General features: G+C 44.7%; 1 protein-coding gene across 11 annotated transcripts in view; it reads right to left on the bottom strand.

The window, feature by feature from the left end:
* The window catches only part of ULK4 (unc-51 like kinase 4), a 421715-nt gene that overhangs the window by 365481 nt on the left and 35257 nt on the right, over positions 1–20977 (bottom strand). For all 11 annotated transcript variants that reach the window (XR_012901902.1, XM_025189022.2, XM_006131810.4 and 8 more), the window contains exons 14-17: positions 20138–20198; positions 17216–17397; positions 14924–14970; positions 13500–13578 (exon numbers count right to left, since the gene is read on the bottom strand). Coding sequence is in view for 10 of the 11 variants with exons in the window: in XM_025189022.2 (XP_025044807.2) it covers positions 13500–13578; positions 14924–14970; positions 17216–17397; positions 20138–20198 (369 nt within the window). In the remaining variant the exon portion in view is untranslated. The remainder of the gene's footprint in view (positions 1–13499; positions 13579–14923; positions 14971–17215; positions 17398–20137; positions 20199–20977) is intronic.

The raw sequence follows: 20977 nt of genomic DNA, 5'->3' as shown, positions 1-20977 counted from the left end.
GTCCAAGGTTCTGCTACCAGCCTACCAGGAGCTTCAGATGCGCATCTGATCAGGACTTTGCTCCCCACTACCATCACTTGTGTACAGAGTACCTGGCCAGTATTCTGTCACAAGCAACTTCCAGGCTGGTAACTTGAATGAATGGATGTAATGAATGGTTATATATATATAAGTGTATAAGGGTTAAGTAGCGTTAGGAATAAGTATTTAAACAACGTTGTTTGCTTCTATCTTTTCTTTATTTTTTTATTATTATCTTTACAATAAATGTGGCTTTTTGCCTTATCCCCCTCATAAGATCCTGCTTGCTTTTATTTGGTAAAACAACTATAGAATTAGAGCCAGGATTTCACCCATGATGTTCAGTAGTCCTGAAGTAACAAAATGCAAGAGATGCTTTTATGTCGGGGAGCAGTTCTGATTAGTTGCATTTGGTATATCTTCCAATTATGACTTCTATTTTCAAGGTTTTTCAAACATTTTTCCTCTAACAAATTAATATGAAGGTTTCAAAGGGACTTCAAAATCACCTTCTGCTTTAAATAGAAACCTTACAATTTCTGCACTAAAAATAGCATCGCGAAGATTGGCAGCGATATGAGCTAGTTAGAATCAACAAAAAAATCTATGATTACAGAAAAATATAGGCTAAGAATTGTTCTACAAGGCATCAGGTAAGACATCAAATACATTTTTGTCATTAAAAGCAATTAGTCAGGATCTTTTTTAAAGTGTTCTTGATGTGAGGTGCTATTTCCATGCATAAGCAATTCAAATACTTCGATTTTTCATCTGAATAGCACTTTATCATCACTTATTTAAGAAGAGAAGGTAACATTCTTTTATTTCTCTAACTCACACAATGTTTTAATCCTACATTTCCTGTACAAACACTGACACACAACAGAAAAAAACAAGTATATCATATTAAAAGTAAATGTAAACTTGCCTAGCAATGTGCCAGATATTTTTTGTAAAAAAAGTTTAGGATTAGAGGCTGGAGCATGCCAAGAAGCAGGCAACAGTGATACAGTTTGGTCCTCGCTGGTCTGGCATCCACAGGACCTGACTGGTCCTAAACGAGGGGATTTGCCAGACCACGGAAGGTCCCTCCCCTCATGGCCCATGCTACCACTGGGCTAGGGCTCCAACAACCCGCGCTGCTCCCCAGCCTGCTAAGGCTCTCTAGATGCTGATGACCCTGCTGCTGCCAGGGCCGGAGATCAGCAGCCAGAGCATAGCTCAGTAGCTGCTTGGCTCTGCAGCCAGGGCCAGAGCTCCACGGCTGGAGCAGGAGCTTCCTGGTTGCCACTGGAGCCGGGGCCAGTGCTTCGCAGCTGAGGTCGGGGCCAGAGCTCCCTGACTGCCACTGGGGTCGGAGCTCCCTGGCTGCAGCAGGAGCTCCATGGCTGCAGCTGGGCTGGAGCCTTCCAGTTGCCGGAGCCTGGGAGATCCACCAGGGCCACAACTCCCTGCTATGCTGGGTGACCACCCATTCCCCACGACACTGGGCTCCCAGCTGAGTCTCTGGTGTCCCGTACAGTGCTCCTGCCTCCCCCCCAGACTTCCGTTCCTGGGCTCTATGGTCCAGGAACATCCTTGGTCTGTGCCAGACCACGGATATTGCCGGACCAGGGAGTCCTGGTTAAGGGAAGTACAACCTACAATGTATTAGATTTTATTTTGATTACATTTTTATCCCAAGCAAATTAAAATAGGTAACTAATCAAAGGGAACTGGCAGGAAGTATGAGTTCATATAATAAAGTATTAACAAAACAAACAAATCCTCAGAACAAAACTTAAAGAACATAGGAACGGTCATACTGAATCGGACTTGTGATCCATCTAACCCACTTCTTACATCTCTGAGAATAGCCAGTATTGAGTGCTTCAGAGAAGGGTTCAAGAAACTCTACAATAGCCAAATCTGGGATAATCAGCTCTCCTATAAAGGTCCCCTCCTAATCTTCAGTAGTTTGAGATTGGCTTAACATCTGAAATACGAGGTTTCATAACCCTTCAGAAATGCTTTGTTAGCATTAACTACTATAATGCTGGATCAGTGACACACAGACTGAGGTTTGCGAGTCACAAGTGGTTTTTTAATGTGTGTCTTTGCAACACATGATATTAAAACACTGTGATTTAATTATTAACCAATATAGATTATTAGCCACATGGATGCTTTTACTATGTCATTAAACAACTTTACTCGAAAAAATAGTATTTGGTCAGTCATTTTACTGTAAGAATAATTACACACACACACACACACACACACACACACACACACACACACACACAAAATTGTCCTGTCACACTGTTTAAATATGAATATGTAGTTCTATAGTAAATTAAACAATGAATTCATACTACTGTGGCTCTTTTGGGTAATACTGATCACATATTTGGCTCCTGAATCACTGATGTTTAAGTATCACTGCTCTGGACAGACCTGTCAGGGCCTGTGCTTTTGGAGGGATGATGGGGACCTGGCACAACGGCAGCAGAGGTAGCCTCCCTGACTCCTCACTCACCAGGCAGGCAGCAGGAGCCTAAGCAGTCCGGCAGCCTACTCCAGGCCGTCAGGCCACCCTCTTCAGACCCACTGCATGTGGCTTATCAGCAGTCAAAAGCAGAGCACCCTGTCCCACAGTGCTCTGGTTTCTGCCACCCACAGAGAAGAGGGGCACAGCAGGCCAGGAAGACAGCACAGCACAGTGAAAAAAGCTGCCAGGCCGCTCCAGCTCCTGCCACCCAGACCCCTGTAATTCCTCAAGCCGCATTGCTCAGAAGAGGGGATAAGAGAGCAGAGCAGGTGGAGGGGAGGAGCCTGCAGCAGGAGGAGAGGGGGAGTTTGCCCTGGGCCCTGTGCCTGGGGCACTGAGGAGGGTGGCCCTTGTACTGTACGTGTTAGTTATCCAGATAAATCCCAAACCCTCCTTGAATTTTGTTTAATTTCTGGCTTCAGTGACATGATGTAGCAGTGAGTTTCACAGTATAATTTCTCACTGGATCAATAATATGCCTTTTTTAATTTCACTGAATGTTCCCTTGTTTTTTAGTTATAAAAGACAGGAAAAACATAAGTTCCAATTTGTCCCATAGCCCAGAAAGCTGCCACCTGCCCCAGCACCCTGCCCCAGTCTCCTGCTTCAGCACCCTGCCACCTGCCCCCACCAGCACAGTTGGGGCCACATTAGTGAGGCTTGGGGGTTTTTGGAGGAATTATCTTTTTGCATCTCACTTGTGTCGCCCCAACTGACTTTTCTGTGGGTCAGTGAACCCTGACTCAAAACAGGTTCCCCGCCCTCTCATAAATAAAGACAACGCTGAAACATTGTGTGTTTGACATAATATTTTATTTAAAAATGAAGCCTAGCCAATTGGGGCCAAGCCCCCCTCTGGCCGAAGCATCATAACACTCTTGCACCCACCCCAGACTCCAAACCTAAGCCTTTCATACACTGGAACCCCGTCCTGAGCCTCTCACATCCCCAAACTCCTGCACCTCCACATACCCAGTCTTCTGCCACAACACTCCTGCACCATCCACACACTGCAAATCTGTATCCTGAGCCCATCATACTCCCAGTCTCCCTGCCCTGAGCCCCTCATGCACTCCAGCCCAAACTCCTGCACCCTCACAGCCACAAGCCTGCAGTTTGCTCAGCACCCCAACCCTCCCTGACCCCAAAACTCTCCAGCCTGGAGCCCCCTTCCTGAGCCAGCATCCTCTTCTCTACTTTCTCCTGCACCCAAATTCCCTCCCAGAGCTTGCACCTCTTACCCCTTCCCAGTGCATTTTTTGTGATTGTATGCCCCGAGACGGTGTATTGGCACCTATTTTCCCCCAGTATGTTATGTGATTCTTTGTACTCTATCCCCCGCTATTTTGGCTCTTCGTCTCTAACGGGTTAGCCACCCCTGCACTAAATCATCATGCTCATAAAAAGATACCAGCTTATTTGGAACTATTGTAAGGGACCATATCCAACATCACCAGCCATGCTATTTTAATGGGGAAGATGTACCCTTTCTGCCAATTAATAGAAATACAATGAAAGTCATGTGCTCCCTAGCAATAGTTTTAAGTGAGTAAGGGTATGTCTACACAAGCTCATTAATTCAAGCTAGGTAGGCAAATGAGGAGACTGGAGTTGCAAATGAAGCCCGGGATTTAAATATCCCGGGCTTAATGTGCATGTTCCCGTCCGGTCGTCATTTTGAAATTTCACTAGCCCAAACTCACTACCTACCTAGCTCGAATTAATGAGCTTGTGTAAACATACCCTAAGTGCTGCTTTTATAAAAGTGAATGCAACTTTGATCATGCATTTCATCTAAAAAAATTATAAAAATGTACCTAATGCTCCATTCAGTAACATAAGTTACTGAGCATAGTAGCTACATAATTTTCAAGGTCTCCACAGTACTTTTTAGGTTCTAACCTAGAACTTTTTAGAGCCCCATTTGTTTGGGCTGACAACAATAAGTGCAGAAACAAGAGCATACAGACTTCCAATTTACAGGCAGTCCCAGGGTTACGTACAAGATAGGGACTGTAGGTTTGTTCTTAAGTTGAATCTGTATGTAAGTCGGAACTGGCGTCCAGATTCAGCCGCTGCTGAAACTGATCAGCCGCTGATTCCAGGAAGCCCGGGGCAGAGCAACTGTGCCTTGGGCTTCCTGTAGTCAGCGCTGGTCAGTTTCAGCAACGGCTGACTTGGGGACGCCTGGGGCAGAGCAGCTGGGGTGCTGCTGGGTTGCTCCAGTAGCGCCGCTCCTCGGCGCTACTGGACCAACCCAGAAGCACCCCAGCTGCTCTGCCCCAGGCGTCCTGATTCAGCCGCTGCTGAAACTGACCAGCAGCGGCTGAATCAGGACGCCTGGGGCAGAGCAGCTGGGGTGCTGCCGGGTTGGTCCAGTAGTGCCCAGAGCGGCGCTGCGGGACCAACCGGCAGCGCCCCAGCTGCTCTGCCCCAGGGTCCACAACAAAAGCCTGGTCTGCTGGGGGGGGGGGGCACACTAGCTGCGCCTCCCCCCCCCCCCAGCAGACCAGGGACATGGGGAGCAAAGCCGCAGCGGCGGGGTGCCTCGCCTCTGAGGCTTTGCTCTGGCGCGGGACCCGCCGCTGCAGCTTTGCTCCCGGTGCCCCTGGTCTGCTGGGGACCGTCTCCAGCAGATCAGGGGCACCGGGAGCAAAGCCGCGGCAGCGGCGGGTTCCCCCACTTCTGAGGTTTTGCTCTGGCAAAGCCTCAGAAGCGCGGGAACCCGCCGCTGCCGCGGCTTTGCTCACAGTGCCCCTGGTCTGCTGGGGACCGTCTCCAGCAGACCAGGGGCACCGCGAGCAAACCCGCCAGGACTGCGGCTTTGCTCGCGGTGCCCCTGGTCTGCTGGAGACGGTCCCCAGCAGACCAGGGGCACCGGGAGCAGCTTTTCTCGCCCCGGAGGCCGAGGTGGCTGACCGCTGCCTGCGAGCTCTGGGGCGAGAAAGCCCCGTTTGTAAGTGCGGATCTGACGTAAGTCGGATCCACGTAAGTTGGGGACTGCCTGTATTTACTTCTCGGAAAGACTTTTTCTAGACCAATCCATGAGTCACTATTAGAGACAAATCATTCTAGCTAAGAGAATTTTGTTTTTTTGGTTGATTTGACTGCCAGCCATTTTTCCGAGGCCAGTTAATAAGGAAACTGAAGTATGGAGCTGAATTGCAGAAACTCATTTTACAATTAGGAAATTCATTTTTCTGCGACACTTGCTTAGTAAAGTGAAATCACCTCTATTAGTACAAACTCCGATGGCAACAAAAATATTAAGCAGCTATTCTGATTGTGCTGGGAAAATAGCCACTTTCGTTTCCAGATTTGAAAATAACCATTCTTCAAAGCATTACATTTTTACATATGTATACACACATGCTTTAACATTCATATTGCAGTTACACCTAAATATCTTCCACCTGACCATGAACTCACTATACTAGGCACTGTATTAATAACAATAAAGTATAACCCCTGTACCAAAGAGCTGACAATCTAAGACAAGACACAACAAGGACACAAATACCTAGGGGTAGAAGATACTAACAAAAATAAAAAGTTCTGCACAGAGTTGCCATGTGCCTCATGCTTAGCCAACCAGTAATCATAATCACAACTTGTCGTCTCCCTAGCCATTGTTAGATGGCAGTTTTCTGTATGTATCATAGAAGAAATAAGTTTTGAAGCAAGACTTGAAGGAAGATAATGTGGTGGCTTTTCCCCCCCCTCTACACATAAGGGGTTGCATGGGAGAAAGCATCAAGCTGTCCATGAGAAAAGTAGACAAGTACACAGTTAAGCGGGAGGAAGACTAGCTGATGAAGCAATCTGAAATCTGGGGAAAGAAGTTTGTATTTGATACAGAAAAGGTGCAGCTAATGGAGGGACTTAAAATATGGGTAATATAGTCAGGGCCATAAACACAAAAGATGGTCTTACCAACAGCATTTTAAGTAGACCGAGGTGAGAGGCTATAAACAATGAGTCCAGACAGGAATCTAGTACAGTAAATTGAAGTTTGAGTTTTTTTCAACCCATAAAGATGCAATTGCCCATACAGAATAAGAGTTAACAAAAAGAGGAGAGAGTTTTCCCCTTCTTTCAGATAAGGTTACAATACTGCTCTATCATTCCATTTTACTATGATAACATGAAACTATGTTGTTCTGTCCTCCTCCCGAAAGAGACAGAAGACCTACTTCTCTCCCTCTCATTGCTTCTGGGAGAAAAGTCCATTGCTGAATAAGCAAAAAAGATACTGCAAAAGAAGATACTGGATATTAGGAAAAACTATTTCACTAGGAGGGTGGTGAAGCACTGGAATGGGTTACCTAGGGAAGTAGTGGAGTCTCCATCCCTAGAGGTGTTTAAGTCTTGGCTTGACAAAACCCTGGCCGGGTTGATTTAGTTGGAATTGGTCCTGCCTAGAGCAGGGGGCTGGACTTGATGACCTTCTGAGGTCTCTTCCAGTTCTATGATTCTATGCAAATAACCTGCAATGTGGAGAAGAAATCCATGGATTTAAGACACCCCAATTCTCTACAGGACTTGAATCTGCAGGTAAGAATATGCAAATTGCTTTATTGCAGCTGCAGCCTCTAGATATTTAAGAGCTAGTTTAAAACTGACACGCACAAGGAAAACTTCAATTAGAAAAATCTGGAAAGATAACTAAAGAAAAAATTACACAGAGGAAAGGATGCCTTGGATTCACAAAAGGCCTCTGTAGGAGAAGACCAATTAACAAGGAGACAAAATTAAAAGCTGCTTACCACTTATTGCAACCTTACAAGTATGAAAAAATGCAAATAGAAAAAAAAGTCTGCATTGTCAATCTACTCAATTTCTGAAATGCATTTGAAATGAAAATAAACAAATCAATTTACTCACTTTGTTCTAATCAATAAAGTGAGCTAAAAGTAACTGGGAAAAGTGCAGTGATTTCCATGAAAAACATCCATTTGTTCTGTATACAAATATTTGATAGCACTAAAATATTAGCATATATCAACACACTAGAGACATAAGTGCAACATGCAGTTGCATAGTAAAACTCTGCCTAGTCTCTTTCTATTTAAGACTTAAATAGAATGAGAGGCTATTTTTTCTTGTATTTCTTTTGTGTTTGAGTGACCTCTGGTGGATGTTTGTACAATAAAAACAAACTGTTCTTTGCAGGTCACCTTGAATATTGATCTTTGCAAACTTTTATCAAAATGGTACTGAACTCCTTAAACAAGAAGCAGGACTTTCTGCATATAGCAACTTATCTCACATGGTAGAAGGGATGGATTTTCTATTCTTTCAGTGCATGCATGAATGTAACATTTGGAAAATGTGCCAGACTAACCTGCAGACTCAAGTCCTTTCACTGAAGAAGTACACATATACAGAGCGTTGCACAGATACAAAATTTGTATCCACATCTGTATCTGCAAAAAAAAAAAAAGCTGCCGATATCCACACACACACACATTCAGAGATGTGGTTACTCTCTGATATTAAGTGGATATTTGCAAATTTGCAGGATACTAAGTACAAAATTCATATCCACATCTTCATCCATATAAGCAAAAATAAGCTGCAGATACCTGCATCCACACGTAGGTGTGGATCACTGCAGATATGAAGTGAATATCCAGATTTACAGGGCTCTAACAAATACGTATGTATAGAGTACGTAAAGATTAACAGTATTATTCCATCCAGGGTCATCAACCTTTTCCTGAAGAGACTGTTTTTAAGGGGAGAGCGATAGATTAAGTGTCTATGCTTATCCAGGGTTTGATCCTACTCCTATTCAAGCCACACCCAAAACCCCTTGTTGACTTTAAGCACAGGTATTCAAGCCCCAAGTGCCTGTCCTCTTAACTAAGACTGTCAATACGAATACTAAACCACCACCAGTGTTAGATTTTGCATTGTGGATACTCATTCAATGGGAAGTAGACTGAGATCAGTCACTAGACATTAAGACTACATCAAAGACTGCAGGCTACTTTTGGAAGAAGCTTTTATGGAAGAGATATTCTGAAAAAACATCTTCCGAAAGAGAAGACAGGACTATGAAGCACTTTAAAGACTAACAAGATGGTTTATTAGGTGATGAGCTTTCGTGGGCCAGACCCACTTCCTCAGATCAAGTTGTGAAAGAAAATTGGCATGACCATATATACCAAAGGGATACAATAAAAAAAAGTGAACACATAAAAAGAACAAATCAAATTTCAGAACAGAGGGGGGATGAGGGGCGGAGGTTAATGTCTGTGAGCTAATGATATTAGAGGTGATAACTGGAGAAACTATCTTTGTAATGGGTAAGATAATTAGCATCTTTGTTGAGGCCCACTTGTAAAGTGTCAAATTTAAGCATGAATGACAGTTCAGAGGTTTCTCTTTAAAGTCTTGTGTTAAAATGTCTTAGAAGCAGGATGCAGGTGGTCAAGTTGTTGAGACAATGTCCTTTCTGGTTGAAATGGCGAGAAACTTTTTTCATTGTGAAACTGTGATATCTGTTTTGTGTGCATTGATTCTTTGGCAAAGTATCGGAGACGTTTGTCCAATGTACATAGCAGACGGACACTGTCAGCACATGATGGCATAAATTATATTTCTGGATGAGCAGGAATGTGTGTTCTTGATCTTATAACTGAATTTGTCAGGCCCTGCTGCTGGGGGGGGGTTGCCTCATAGGGGTGGCTCCAGGGGGGTTTTTTGGGGAGAAGGGAGGAGAAGGGGCGGGCACCTCCCAAGGCACTCCTTCTCTCATTCTCTGTTTTGTGTGTTTGTTTCCTTCTGCAGGTGGTGAGGGCCATCAACTCCATCCTGCTGTACAGGGTCATCCGCCTGGGAGATTTGGACCCAACTGTCACAGGATTTGCCATTCTGGGGTTCCCCAACTGTGGTGGAGCCATAGGTGGGACCCACATCCTGACCCATGCACCTGAACATCAAGCGGCCCAGTACATCAACCACAAGGGCTACTTCTCAGTGGTGCTGCAGACCCTCGTTGACCACCATGGACAGTTTACAGACATTTTTATCGGGTAATCGGGCAGAGAATACGATTCCCGCATCTTCCATAATTCCAGATTCTATGGCAAGCTGGAAGTGGGCACGTTATTCCCCTGCCGTGACTCTGCAGTTGGGGATGTGCAGATGTCACTGTGCATTGTGAGGGACATGGCCTACCTCCGATGCCGTGGGTGATGAAACCCTATACCGGTCATCTGGACCCCAGCAGGGACCAGTTTAACTCCCACCTCAGCCAAGCGAGGATGCAGGTGGATTGCACCTTCAGCTGCCTCAAGGCATGGTTCAGGTGCCTCCTGACCTGCCTCAACATGGGGGAGCACAACATCCCCAAGGTCATCTCAGCATGTTGTGTCCTCCACAACACTGTGGAGAGGAAGGGGGAGGCATTCCTCCCAGGATGGGGGAGCAGAGTCCGGCTGCGAGCTACCTTTTGAGCAGCTCCGGTCAGCTGCCATCTGCCAGGCCCATCAGGCCAGGGTGCACGTCAGGGAGGCCCTGAGGGAGAGGTTCTCTCAAGGATCCCAGTAACTGTTTCAGGGCCTCCCCAATAGGGGCCTCTGGCTTGCTCCAATATCCTTTTCCCACCACAACCCCTCCCCTCTGCCTCTTCCCTGACCTCAGAATAAAGATACCTGTTTGGATTTGAACAGAATGAACTTTCTGTTTGTCTTTCATTAAAAAAGCTGGGGAGGGGCAGGAGGGCTCATAACCTGGAGGGGGGCTCAGGGCTGGGAGTGGCGTGGCGGACAACTGGATGTCCCACTTCAGGTACACGGACCTCGTCCAATTTAGGTAGGTGGGCAGGAAGGGGGGGTCAGGGATGGCAGGGGGACAGGGAGAGAGGGCATGGGCATTGCTTGGGGAGGGAGCAGAGACATTGCTTGGGGGGCAGAGAGGGGAAATGGGCATATCAGGTTGGGCAGGGGGGTTGCAGGTAAGAGCAGCAACAGCAGCCGGGTGTGCCATCATTTCCCACATGATGGCATACATGTTATTACCCTGCCGCACGAGCTGGCCCCGCCTGCAGGTTCACCTCTCTGTGACCTCCCTGACTTTCTGTGCCACGGTTGCTGCATGTGGCACAGGATGCTCACATGCTGCCTAATCAGCTCCCCCTGGACCATGGAGCACTTTCGGGTTCCCCGGGTCTGACGGCTGGCTCTAGTGGCATGGCTTGCTCACCCCCTCAGTACCGGCTGGAGAGAATGAAAAGGGGGAGAGGCGGTCAGTCATCCATGCACTCCCTGTCCCTGAGGCCATGCCCTCCTCGTTGAGCAGCAACCAACAGTCCTCGGGCCAGAGGACGGTGGGTGTCCTGGGAGCAAGGCCATGTGCGGCCCGCACAGCAGGCCTTGCCTCACAGGGACCCCGAGGTGCCCAGGGAACCATGCTGGCTGCTGTCCCCCACTCATGGGCATGCAAGCGAAATAAGTGTCCAGCCACAGTGGGATCCCATGGGCAGCAGAATAGCCAGGAGCAGCCTGGATTCCCTGGGGCCCGCACACACACCTATACCTAGCAGCTCTGTCTGCGGGAGCGGATATGCCTCGCACATGCAGGCATGTGCATGTGCTGTGTGTGGCACTCTTTGGTGTGCCTGGGATTGTCCCTGCGCCCTTGTGGCTAGCCTGCTTCTAGCCATGGCAGATGCTGGGAGGGTGTTCTTCCCCCCTCCCGGGCCAGACATGTGTGTGGCCTCTCCCAAGCCTGGGTGCAAGAGCCTACATGGGCTCAGGGGCTGCCTGCTTAGTCAGTGTGGTGCACAATAAATGCTGCACGTGGTTCCATATGCATGGACTGCAGCACAATGTCCAGCCCGAACGACACTCACACCCTTCCCCCTCTGAGCCCGCCTTCTCCGCCCTGTGCGTGTGACGAACTGAAGAGCACTCCCCTGAAGAACCCTCCCCAGCATCAGATGATGCCTGGGACACATCCTGGCTCACAGCAACCGGCTCCAGGGACAGCATCACTGTGGCCATGTTGTCCTCCTCCTTGACCTCCAGCTAGGTGACCACAGGCATCTCCAGCCCAGAGTCTACCACAAGAGGTGGAGAAATGGCTTCCTCACGCCCCAGGATCTGGTGGAGTTCCTGGTAATAGGGGCAGGTGTGGGGTCCTGCCCTGGAGCGTGAACTGCACTCTCTGGTCCTCACATATACCTGGCGGAGCTCCTTCACTTTACTCTGGATCTGTTCTAAGATCCGGGTAGGTGTCCCCACTCCACCAGGGACTTTGCCATCCGGCCATAAATCTCTGCATTGTAACCTCTAGAGCAGAGATCCCGTAGCATCTCCTCCTCGCCCCACAGTTCGAGGAGGGACATGATCTCTGCTCCAGACCACGAGGGTGCCTGCTGCTTGGTAACCCTCGGTGGATTCTGGGAGCCCTGGTGCTGCTCCCTGTGAGGGCCAGAAGAGTCTCAGAGGCTTGTGGCTATGCCACATGTGAGCAGGTCTGTGGCACGGAGAGCCATATCATCAGGATGCTGCTCCAGAGCCGGCTTCCTGCCTGCCACAAGCCTTGTCCAGGGTGCCTGCAGCTTTAAGAGCGGCCAGGAGACAGGAATTATAGAGTTATGATTACTTTGGACGGAATAGCCACTAGGGCACCTGTGTTATTTCCTAGAGGCCTCCTCTTTTGAAAGAGAACCCTCTTCCCCATGCACACATGCTTTTTTCCAAAAGAGCTCTTTCAGAAAAGGCATTCTTCCTCATAAAGAGAGGTTTACCACTGTTGGAAAAACCCCTCTGATCTTTTGATTTTTTTTTTTCGAAAGAATGTGATTTCAGTGTGGACATAGCTGAAGTTTTTCATAAAAACGGCCGTTGTTCCGAAAAAACTGCAGTGTAGACATACCCTAGGTTTCAGTTAGCTCTCCCAAGTTTTTGTGTGCAACCCAGCATGCAACTTGCTGTGTCAAGGCAGTTATCTCTGAGTTCCAACTGGACAATTGGCTGACTCATAAGGGAACAAGTATGGGGCATTACTTTGAATACAATTCAGAGTGTGGTTCTGAAAAGTAATTCTCAATATCTCAGGGACATAGAATTATAAACAGACATCTCAAAACTATGCCAGCATGAGTTTGTGATTACATCTCAACCACAGAGCCCCCCTGGGATGTGCAGAAAGCTCACCTGATACCAGTTCAATAGCTAACCAATGTCACTTTTAAGAAAATAAACCTACATTTCCCAGTATTAAAACATATTTTTAAAGTGACTGGTATTTATGTTCTTTGAAGTCAGGCTGTCTAGCTTTGACACGGCTTTGATGACTCCACAGGCAATGCACTAGAAACCATTTAGAGATCAGAAGGTATAAAGATTGACAGCTTCCCCCAACTCTTCCTCAACTGAGTTGAAAAGTCAACCAGTCCTTCATACAGTTTGCAATTACCTGATTTTCAAATGTATATTTTACAGACTACTTTGAAAATATCAAAATATTTGCATTAGATTCCACACACATGGGTCAGTCTTCTTTCAGAGTATGTTTAAAAGTATTTTTCATCTTTAATAATCTATGGGTGATTGAAAATAAGATTTGTATTCGGAAAAGTCTAATTTACAATAATTATCATTAGCACAAGAGTACATCTTTTGATCAATGTTATACATATTACTAGGGATGAAAGCTCACTTAGACACTAATATTTCCAGCTAGTCTTCCAGAAGTACTAAAAATAATCTGATTCAGTTACCAGATGGCTTTGGAAATGATAATGACAATAGTTCTTTAGTTTGAATCTGCTCCATGCCCACTTAGACATTTAATTAATAGGATGCATTGTATGACCGTTTTCACATTTGAGGAAAAATAAAGCAGAATTCAATAAAAACAGCAAATGCCTGACTTTGCAAATAGAAATAGAAATATTTTGAATGTCTGGCAACTTAATCAAAAGGAAAGTTACCTCAATAACAGGTACATTTTCTTTAAGTTCCGTTGTATGCAATGCCAGTAAGGCAATCACTCTGGCTACTTTGGCACGTCTGTAAATTAGACATATTTGTTAGCTTCATGAAAAAAATAAAGAGTTAAAGAAGAAAAAAAGATCAAAGAAGTTTAAGATCCTATTTATTTATAACGGTACATTGTACACAGATTGCCAACTGCCTGCAGTTTTGTAGCACAATTTTATATTAGCAAAACTCTTTAAAACATCACTTTATTTCAGTAGCTCAGATGATTATGATCAGTGTTTGCTGCAAGCTGAGTGCTTGAGCAGCCACTCAGGTGAGATACAAATGCTGCCTAGCTCATTAGCAGAGCACCCCCAGGCAGTCAACTGTCAGCATGTGTTTCTACTGGTGGTGCATATTTGCACATGCCTTGGTGCACATAAGAAAATGTATTCTTCACATGGATAGAAAAAAAAATAGAGGGAACATTGATTATGAATCGATCATGAATTATGAATGAACTGTGCAAAATGTCTTCATCCTTTCCTTTGTATGTTAGTAAATGTTAAATCTAAATTATTCATTAATCATACTCACTGCCATCACTCATTTAAAAATACAGAAAAACCATATCATTTATGCCAAATATAGAAAAACCATGATAAGGCATTTTAAACCTTTGACTCTACTTTTCAAAATGTATTCCTCTGCTAGAAATATAGCGTATGGAAGAAAATTAACTTTAGATGATTTTTTTGTTGTTGCTTATTTTTAAAATAAAAAAGTTTTAACCCTATTAATTAAATTAAGCTTTCTATAAAATAACCAGCAGAGGGCATTATTCTATTGTAATAACGACAGAATTGCTTCAAAAAAGTCTGTCATTTACGGAGACTGTATTTAGTTTTGTTAAGGAAATTTTCTATATACTACAAACGACATTATAGAATTTTTAGATGGAATTTCAGATCCTTTATTTATTTCTACTCGGTTTGCATATTATTGTCGTGAGACTTATTAAGGAACATTAAATTTAATTTCAACAGTGCATCCAATTCGTAAATGAAATTAGGAAAGATGTTTAATTATTCTTCCTGCGTCTAAATAGTATGAATTATATCTAATAAAGCAACTCTTAGAATACATTAATATATTTTTTATTTTTATTTTATATATATATATAAATATAAAATGAATTACATGCAAGTTATAGTTAGCTAAAATGTAATGCATGTTATTAAATTTGACATATTGAAGAAATTCAACTCACTACACATTCCATTATATTATCTAATGTCTTTGGTCATTCCTCTTGAAAGATAAACCATAGCATAACCGACTGGGCATAAACTAATGCTTAAAGTGTGCCCTGTAAAATATTCAGCAACAAAAGCTTTTGAACTAATTCATTTTCAATAGGTTGTTTGTTACTTACATATCCCAATTCGGCGCTGACCGCAACTGTTGTATTAACAATGGGAACTAGAAGAAAGAGGAGACAAATACATATTTTTATATCTCACCAATTCTCTATTTATGTATGAAAAAAATAATCTTATGAAAATACATATTTCAGTTTTTAAATGTCTATTTTATACTCCGACTACAAAGGACTTCAGATGCTTGTTCAAAACCCATTAATTCAAAAGATGTACTGACAAGCTAGGAAAAAAAATTCAAATTTTGTGTTTCTGTCATTTATTAAAGAAAAAAAAAAAGACATATTTTGAAGCTTTTTTTTAAAAAACAAACAAACAAACAAAGAATTTACCAGATAAAAATAAATGTATAATAGAAAAACTGTGACCTGCCAACACACACAAAGGTAAACAGACTAGTGATAAAAATTTAAAATGGCTATTCATCTGAACTAAACACACCAACCAACCTGCCTACAAATTCTCTGTTACTCTGCAATACAATTGTTTTGGCTAATATGAAATCTAGTATCAAATGAGGATTCAATAGACCATCTGGCAGGACTGTTTCCCTCACAGAGACTCTATGATCTAAAAGGTCTCTATTTCCAACTATTATAATCTTATTTTGTCTAATGCATATGTGAGGAAAACTAAAGAAAATATAAACTGAAGAAAAAAAGAGTCTCAATATTCAAAAACTGCAAAACTTACTTTTAGATAGGCCGTTTGTTATACTGTTATAATTCTGAGAGTGTGTAGAACACTTCCATAGTTAAACTACAAATGGAAGCATAAGTTTTTGCTATTACTTACATACACAAGACTGAAAATTCATTAATCCACCACTCAGAAACCACATACCGTATATTCCGGCGTACAAGACGACCTCTGATGTTAAAAAACATCCCCCCAAAATCGGGGGTCGTCTTGTACGCCGGATGCCCCGCCGCCGGAGCCCCTCCGCGGCTTTGAAAGCCTCGGGGGAAGCCGGCGGGGGGGCATCCCAGGCGCGCATGGGCTGCCCCCCCGCCGGAGCCCCTCCGCGGCTTTGAAAGCCTCGGGGGAAGCCGGCGGGGGGGCATCCCAGGCGCGCATGGGCTGCCCCCCCGCCGGAGCCCCTCCGCGGCTTTGAAAGCCTCGGGGGAAGCCGGCGGCGGGGCATCCCATGCGCGCCTGGGCTGCCCCCCCGCCGGAGCCCCTCCGCGGCTTTGAAAGCCTCGGGGGAAGCCGGCGGCGGGGCATCCCAGGCGCGCCTGGGCTGCCCCCCCGCCGGAGCCCCTCCGCGGCTTTGAAAGCCTCGGGGGAAGCCGGCGGCGGGGCATCCCAGGCGCGCATGGGCTGCCCCCCCGCCGGAGCCCCTCCGCGGCTTTCTGCTGGGGACCATCTCCAGCAGACCAGGGACACCGGGAGCAAAGGAGGCGGAGGGGCGCTGGGGTATAAGATGAAACCCTATCTTTTAATTAAAAAGATAGGGGGTCGTCTTATACACCCAGTCGCCCTATACGCCGGAAAATACGGTACCATCGGTTACCTTAAAGTTATTTGTGTTTTAGAAAACATTTTTATCATCTATAAAGGTATGGTCAAGGAGGAATGTGCAACAATTTCATATGCACATGTTTTTCCAAAAGCAATTTTCTGCATTAATGCTGTTATAAGTAATAATTTGTACATCAGAGGATTGTAGGATGCAATTAATACTAGAAACACTTAAATTAATTTAATGAACTTCTGTTAATTATAAGAAAGTTTCATTTAGACTCTAGAAGACTGACAATACCTTATATCTTTCCAAGAAACTCATCTCCACATTTCATTGCTTTGTTCTTAATTGGCTGTACTATATTAGGGTAAGCAACTACTCAAGTTGTCAAGTACTCTATCAGCCTCTGTATCAGAGGCAGCAAGAGGGGGTGGAAAGCAAGAGCCAGTGCTATGGGGAATCAGCTTAAAAGCCAGTTCCTCCCAGCTCTGTCTCCACAGTGCATCGGGGGGGGGTGGGGGAGTAAGGGAGGCAGAGCTGCACTGTTCCTAGAGCTGGCATGAGCCAGGACTACACAGTCTCGGCTCGCACCAGCTACAGAAGCTACCCCCACTATGGCTCTGCAGAGTCTCCCCTTATTGATTAATCATGTAGTCAATACAAATTGTATCGGCCACATGATTAGCCAATTACCCGCTCCTTAATACCCTTATATTGTATGTGTCTTTCTTAAAATAGAAGTAAAGGATACCGCTGCTAAAGCCTTTTCCTGCAATGTCTGGTATGCATACCATGTTGATGCTCTGGGAACTTTACTACTTACCAGCTGTGAGCTGATTAACCTGGTTGCTACTTCCTTGTGGCCAGCCACAGTGCACAGATAGCACAGCAAATTCAATTTAGCTCGTGTTGCCCCTGTGTTCTTCTCAACAGAGTCAATCAATGAGCACACTTGTTGCAAAAAGCCATTCCAGTCAATATCTTTCAGAGATGATAGTTTCTCAGCTGTATACAAAAAATGTAAGCAGCTCTTAAAAGATGACAATTCATAATCTTTCATTTTACTTTTTTATACTAAAATATAGTTATGTTAACTTTGAAACCAAACACAACTTCAATTTTTACAGCAATAGCAAGATACAGAATGTAATTATTTTATTAGAATACAATTAAAAGAATTATAAAAAGACCAAGTGAAAAAAGGGGGTACAATACATTCCAACAGATAGCAGTAAGTATACAAAACTATTTTCAAAGAGCAAAATCCACTAGGTTCTTATTCACAGTTTTGATCTGGCCCTTGCTTAGGTAAACCCACACTGTGTTCCCATGGATTAAAGCAAGTGATATTGTCCTCATTCATTTTTAATCAGATGTCAATCAAAGGGAGTTCTTCAGAGAAAAGATTAATAAAAAATGAAGCAAAAGCCTGATGCATTTGCTGACAATCAACAACTTATCAGAAAGCGTGTATGTAGGTATGCATCTGCTTAATAGGGATCCAAAATCCAATTTGATTGGTTAAGGTTTGATAAGGTTTAAAATGGGGGCAAGGACTTGGACTTGGGCCAAGACAGGAAGGAACTGCCACAGCCCAGCCCAGCCCAGCCCAAGGTGATTCCAGGTGTGTCTCAGACAGGGGCTGCTCCAGTCATCCACAGAAGTTCCTGTCTTGCGGTGGGCCTACACACCCTTCAGGCAGGGATTGCTCTAGTGACCGGAGTAGCCCATGCCTGTGAGGGGCCCAATCCCATCGCAAACAAAGGCTGCTCAATCCCATCAGGAGCAGTCCCTGCCTGCCAGGCACTCAGGCCGACCACTGACAGGGACTACTCCAGAAAAGTGGAGCAGCTCCTGTCCACGGCAGCTCTTCCCCCCCCCCCCCCCCCCCGGCCATCCACACACCCCGCTGGACTGGAGCAGCCCTCTGCCCACAGTAAGTGGGGAACTATTCCTGTCCATAAAAATCCACCTAAATTTGGCCAAACTACAAAAATTTTAAAAAAATGCTCACATGCTCAGTAGAGACTCCTTCAATTTTAGCAACTAAAAATCTCCAAAGATTCCAACCCCAGTGAGCATGCTCTATCCTCAGTTTCTATTGCTCACCAGAATGCACATTCATTATCCTTGAAAACCAACTGAATATTTGCCAATCCAATGCTACACGGATGAAGTTGGACATTCCCTGTAACTGATACTCTGGGGTAGGGTGGGGACAAGCATGGAGTGTCTCTCTCCTATCCTCTTAGTGAACACTTCTGCTGGTATCTTGGCAGCATGGAGGAGGAAAAACTGTCTAATCTGAGTAAGGACAAGAGCTACACTAAAGATGGGGGAAGGATAGAGTGAGACAAGTCTAATAATACTAGAACTGGAGGGTGTGGAGAGAAACCGTTACTGGCAGCTGCAGGGGAATAGGCTGGGACTAATTCATCGAAGAATCAGCCTGAGACAAGGGAATAGGGAGGAGTGAAGCCTCATGTCAGTTGAACAAGGAGACTGATGTGAGCAGGATTTCATGCACTCCAGCTGTCTTCTGGAAAATGTTGGAACTTTGATCAGTACAATTGAACTAGGGATGTAAGTGACTAGTCGACTATCCGATAAGCAAAAACAAGAGGCAGCTAGTGGGAGGGGGAGTAGGAGCCGGTGCTGGGAGGGAGCCAGCTGAAAAGCCAGTTCCCCCTGCCCCCAGCACCATTTCTGGGGGAGCAGCAGGGGGAAGGAGGTAGTGGGGACCAAGCACGATCAGGGAATCAGCCTATTCCTGGCTCTCGCCCCGTCCCAGACGCTGCACCTCTGCTTTTTAAGGTATATAAATTTAAAAAGCAGAGGTGCAGCATCTGGGACTGTGCGTGAGCCGGGAATCAGATAATTCAAAAAGTTAAAGCACAGTGGGGGGGGGGGGACCCAGCGCAAGCCGGGAATCAGTTATTCCACCTCACACCAAGTCTCCTCTGCTGTGCTTCAGTCTTTTAAATGTATTAAGAGCCTGCCGGCTCTTAATACATTTAAAAGGCAGAGCTGCAGCGGGGTCGGCTCCTGCTCCGCTGCTGCTCCCCCACTTATCAACTAAGCAACTAGTCGATGGAAAAATCCATTGACTAGTCGATTAGTTGATTAAACTAAATTCAACATCCCTAAATTGAACACACTGACTCCCAAACTCTGATAAAGTGCAGCCAAGATTTTCAAAAGGACATGCTTCAAGGTCTTTATGGAGCCCCTGATTTAATCTAAGCAGCTCCAAATACAGAAAGTTATTCTACTGATGAAAAGCATATTGTATTCTTTTATTCCTAAAGATTATAAACAAACAAACATTTCAGAAGCAACTGAAGTTTGCATACTTTAGTGTAATAATTGGATCTGTATGGGGAGCTTTTGGGGGCGAAGAATTGCTATTTTCTAAATGGGGCCTAAAATCTCTTCATTGCAGGCTGTGCTTTGCAATTTATGAATAATACATTTTTACTGAAATCAGCATAAATATAATAGAAAGCTATTTCACAATTTATTTAAAAAATTAGCATTGTATAAAACAATTACAAAATAAAACAATTAACAATTCTTCCTTACATATGTATATGATATTCATTATCGTCTAGGAGACATATGAATTTGAATCAACAGGAAACTATGACTTTTCAGATGAAAATTTATGGCGAAAATGAAAACATTCTATAAAACTTATGTGCTATCATGGAGAGCACTTAAACATTTTACCAACTTCAGACTGTACCTGAATGTGCTGGCATATGTAGCATTTTTAAATCAAATCTAATTGGTGCTTGTTTCATTATCTGGAAAAAAAATGAAAAAAACAGTGGTTTGACTCGACCATTTTAGATTTTTTGAAGCATTTGTGAATATCTTTTAAGTAAATAAATGTATATATAGACAGACAAAGGGTATGTCCACACTACAACGTTATTTTGAAATATCTTATTTCATTTCAATTTCAAAATAACGCATATACACACAAAATGCATTTCAAAATAGCGCGTCCACACTGAGTGGATGCTGAATCGCATTTAAGGCTGGCTAGAACAGGTTATGGTAGAGCATCAGGTCCGGAGTTAGCCTCGGGCAGCAACCACACAAAGTACCTGAGGCCTGTGCTTGAAAGGACTCCGCCAGACAGCCAGTTCTCAGGTTTCCCTGCTTGCTTGCCTACCTCGATGAGGGACAGCAAAGCATTTTGTCTCTGCGTGCTCTGGTTGCCCTCACTCGGGACACCATACCACTCTGCAACATGGAGCCAGAGCTGCCCCTGGACACTCTGGTGCTTCTCATGGACACATTGCTGTGAGCCTGGCTGCACTTTCTGCAGGCTGCCATCCAGGAGGTCCACTGGGGGACTGTCAGTATCCAGGAGGCCCTGCAGGAGAGCTTCCACCCTGAGGAGCATTAAAAGCCTCCCTGGTCTGCCCCAGTTGGGGCTTGTGCCTCATTCCTCCCTCACGTCCTTCCACTTACCCCTCTCTAACCCCCGTTCCTGATGTCAAATAAAATACATGTATTTTCATGAACACAAACTCTCTTTATTAACAAAACTGGGAGGTGGGGGAAATGAAACTCT

Source organism: Pelodiscus sinensis, chromosome 2 (genome assembly GCF_049634645.1).
Source record: "Pelodiscus sinensis isolate JC-2024 chromosome 2, ASM4963464v1, whole genome shotgun sequence".
NCBI classification, from domain to species: domain Eukaryota; kingdom Metazoa; phylum Chordata; order Testudines; family Trionychidae; genus Pelodiscus; species Pelodiscus sinensis.
This window is presented reverse-complemented; position numbering and strand designations above follow the sequence as displayed.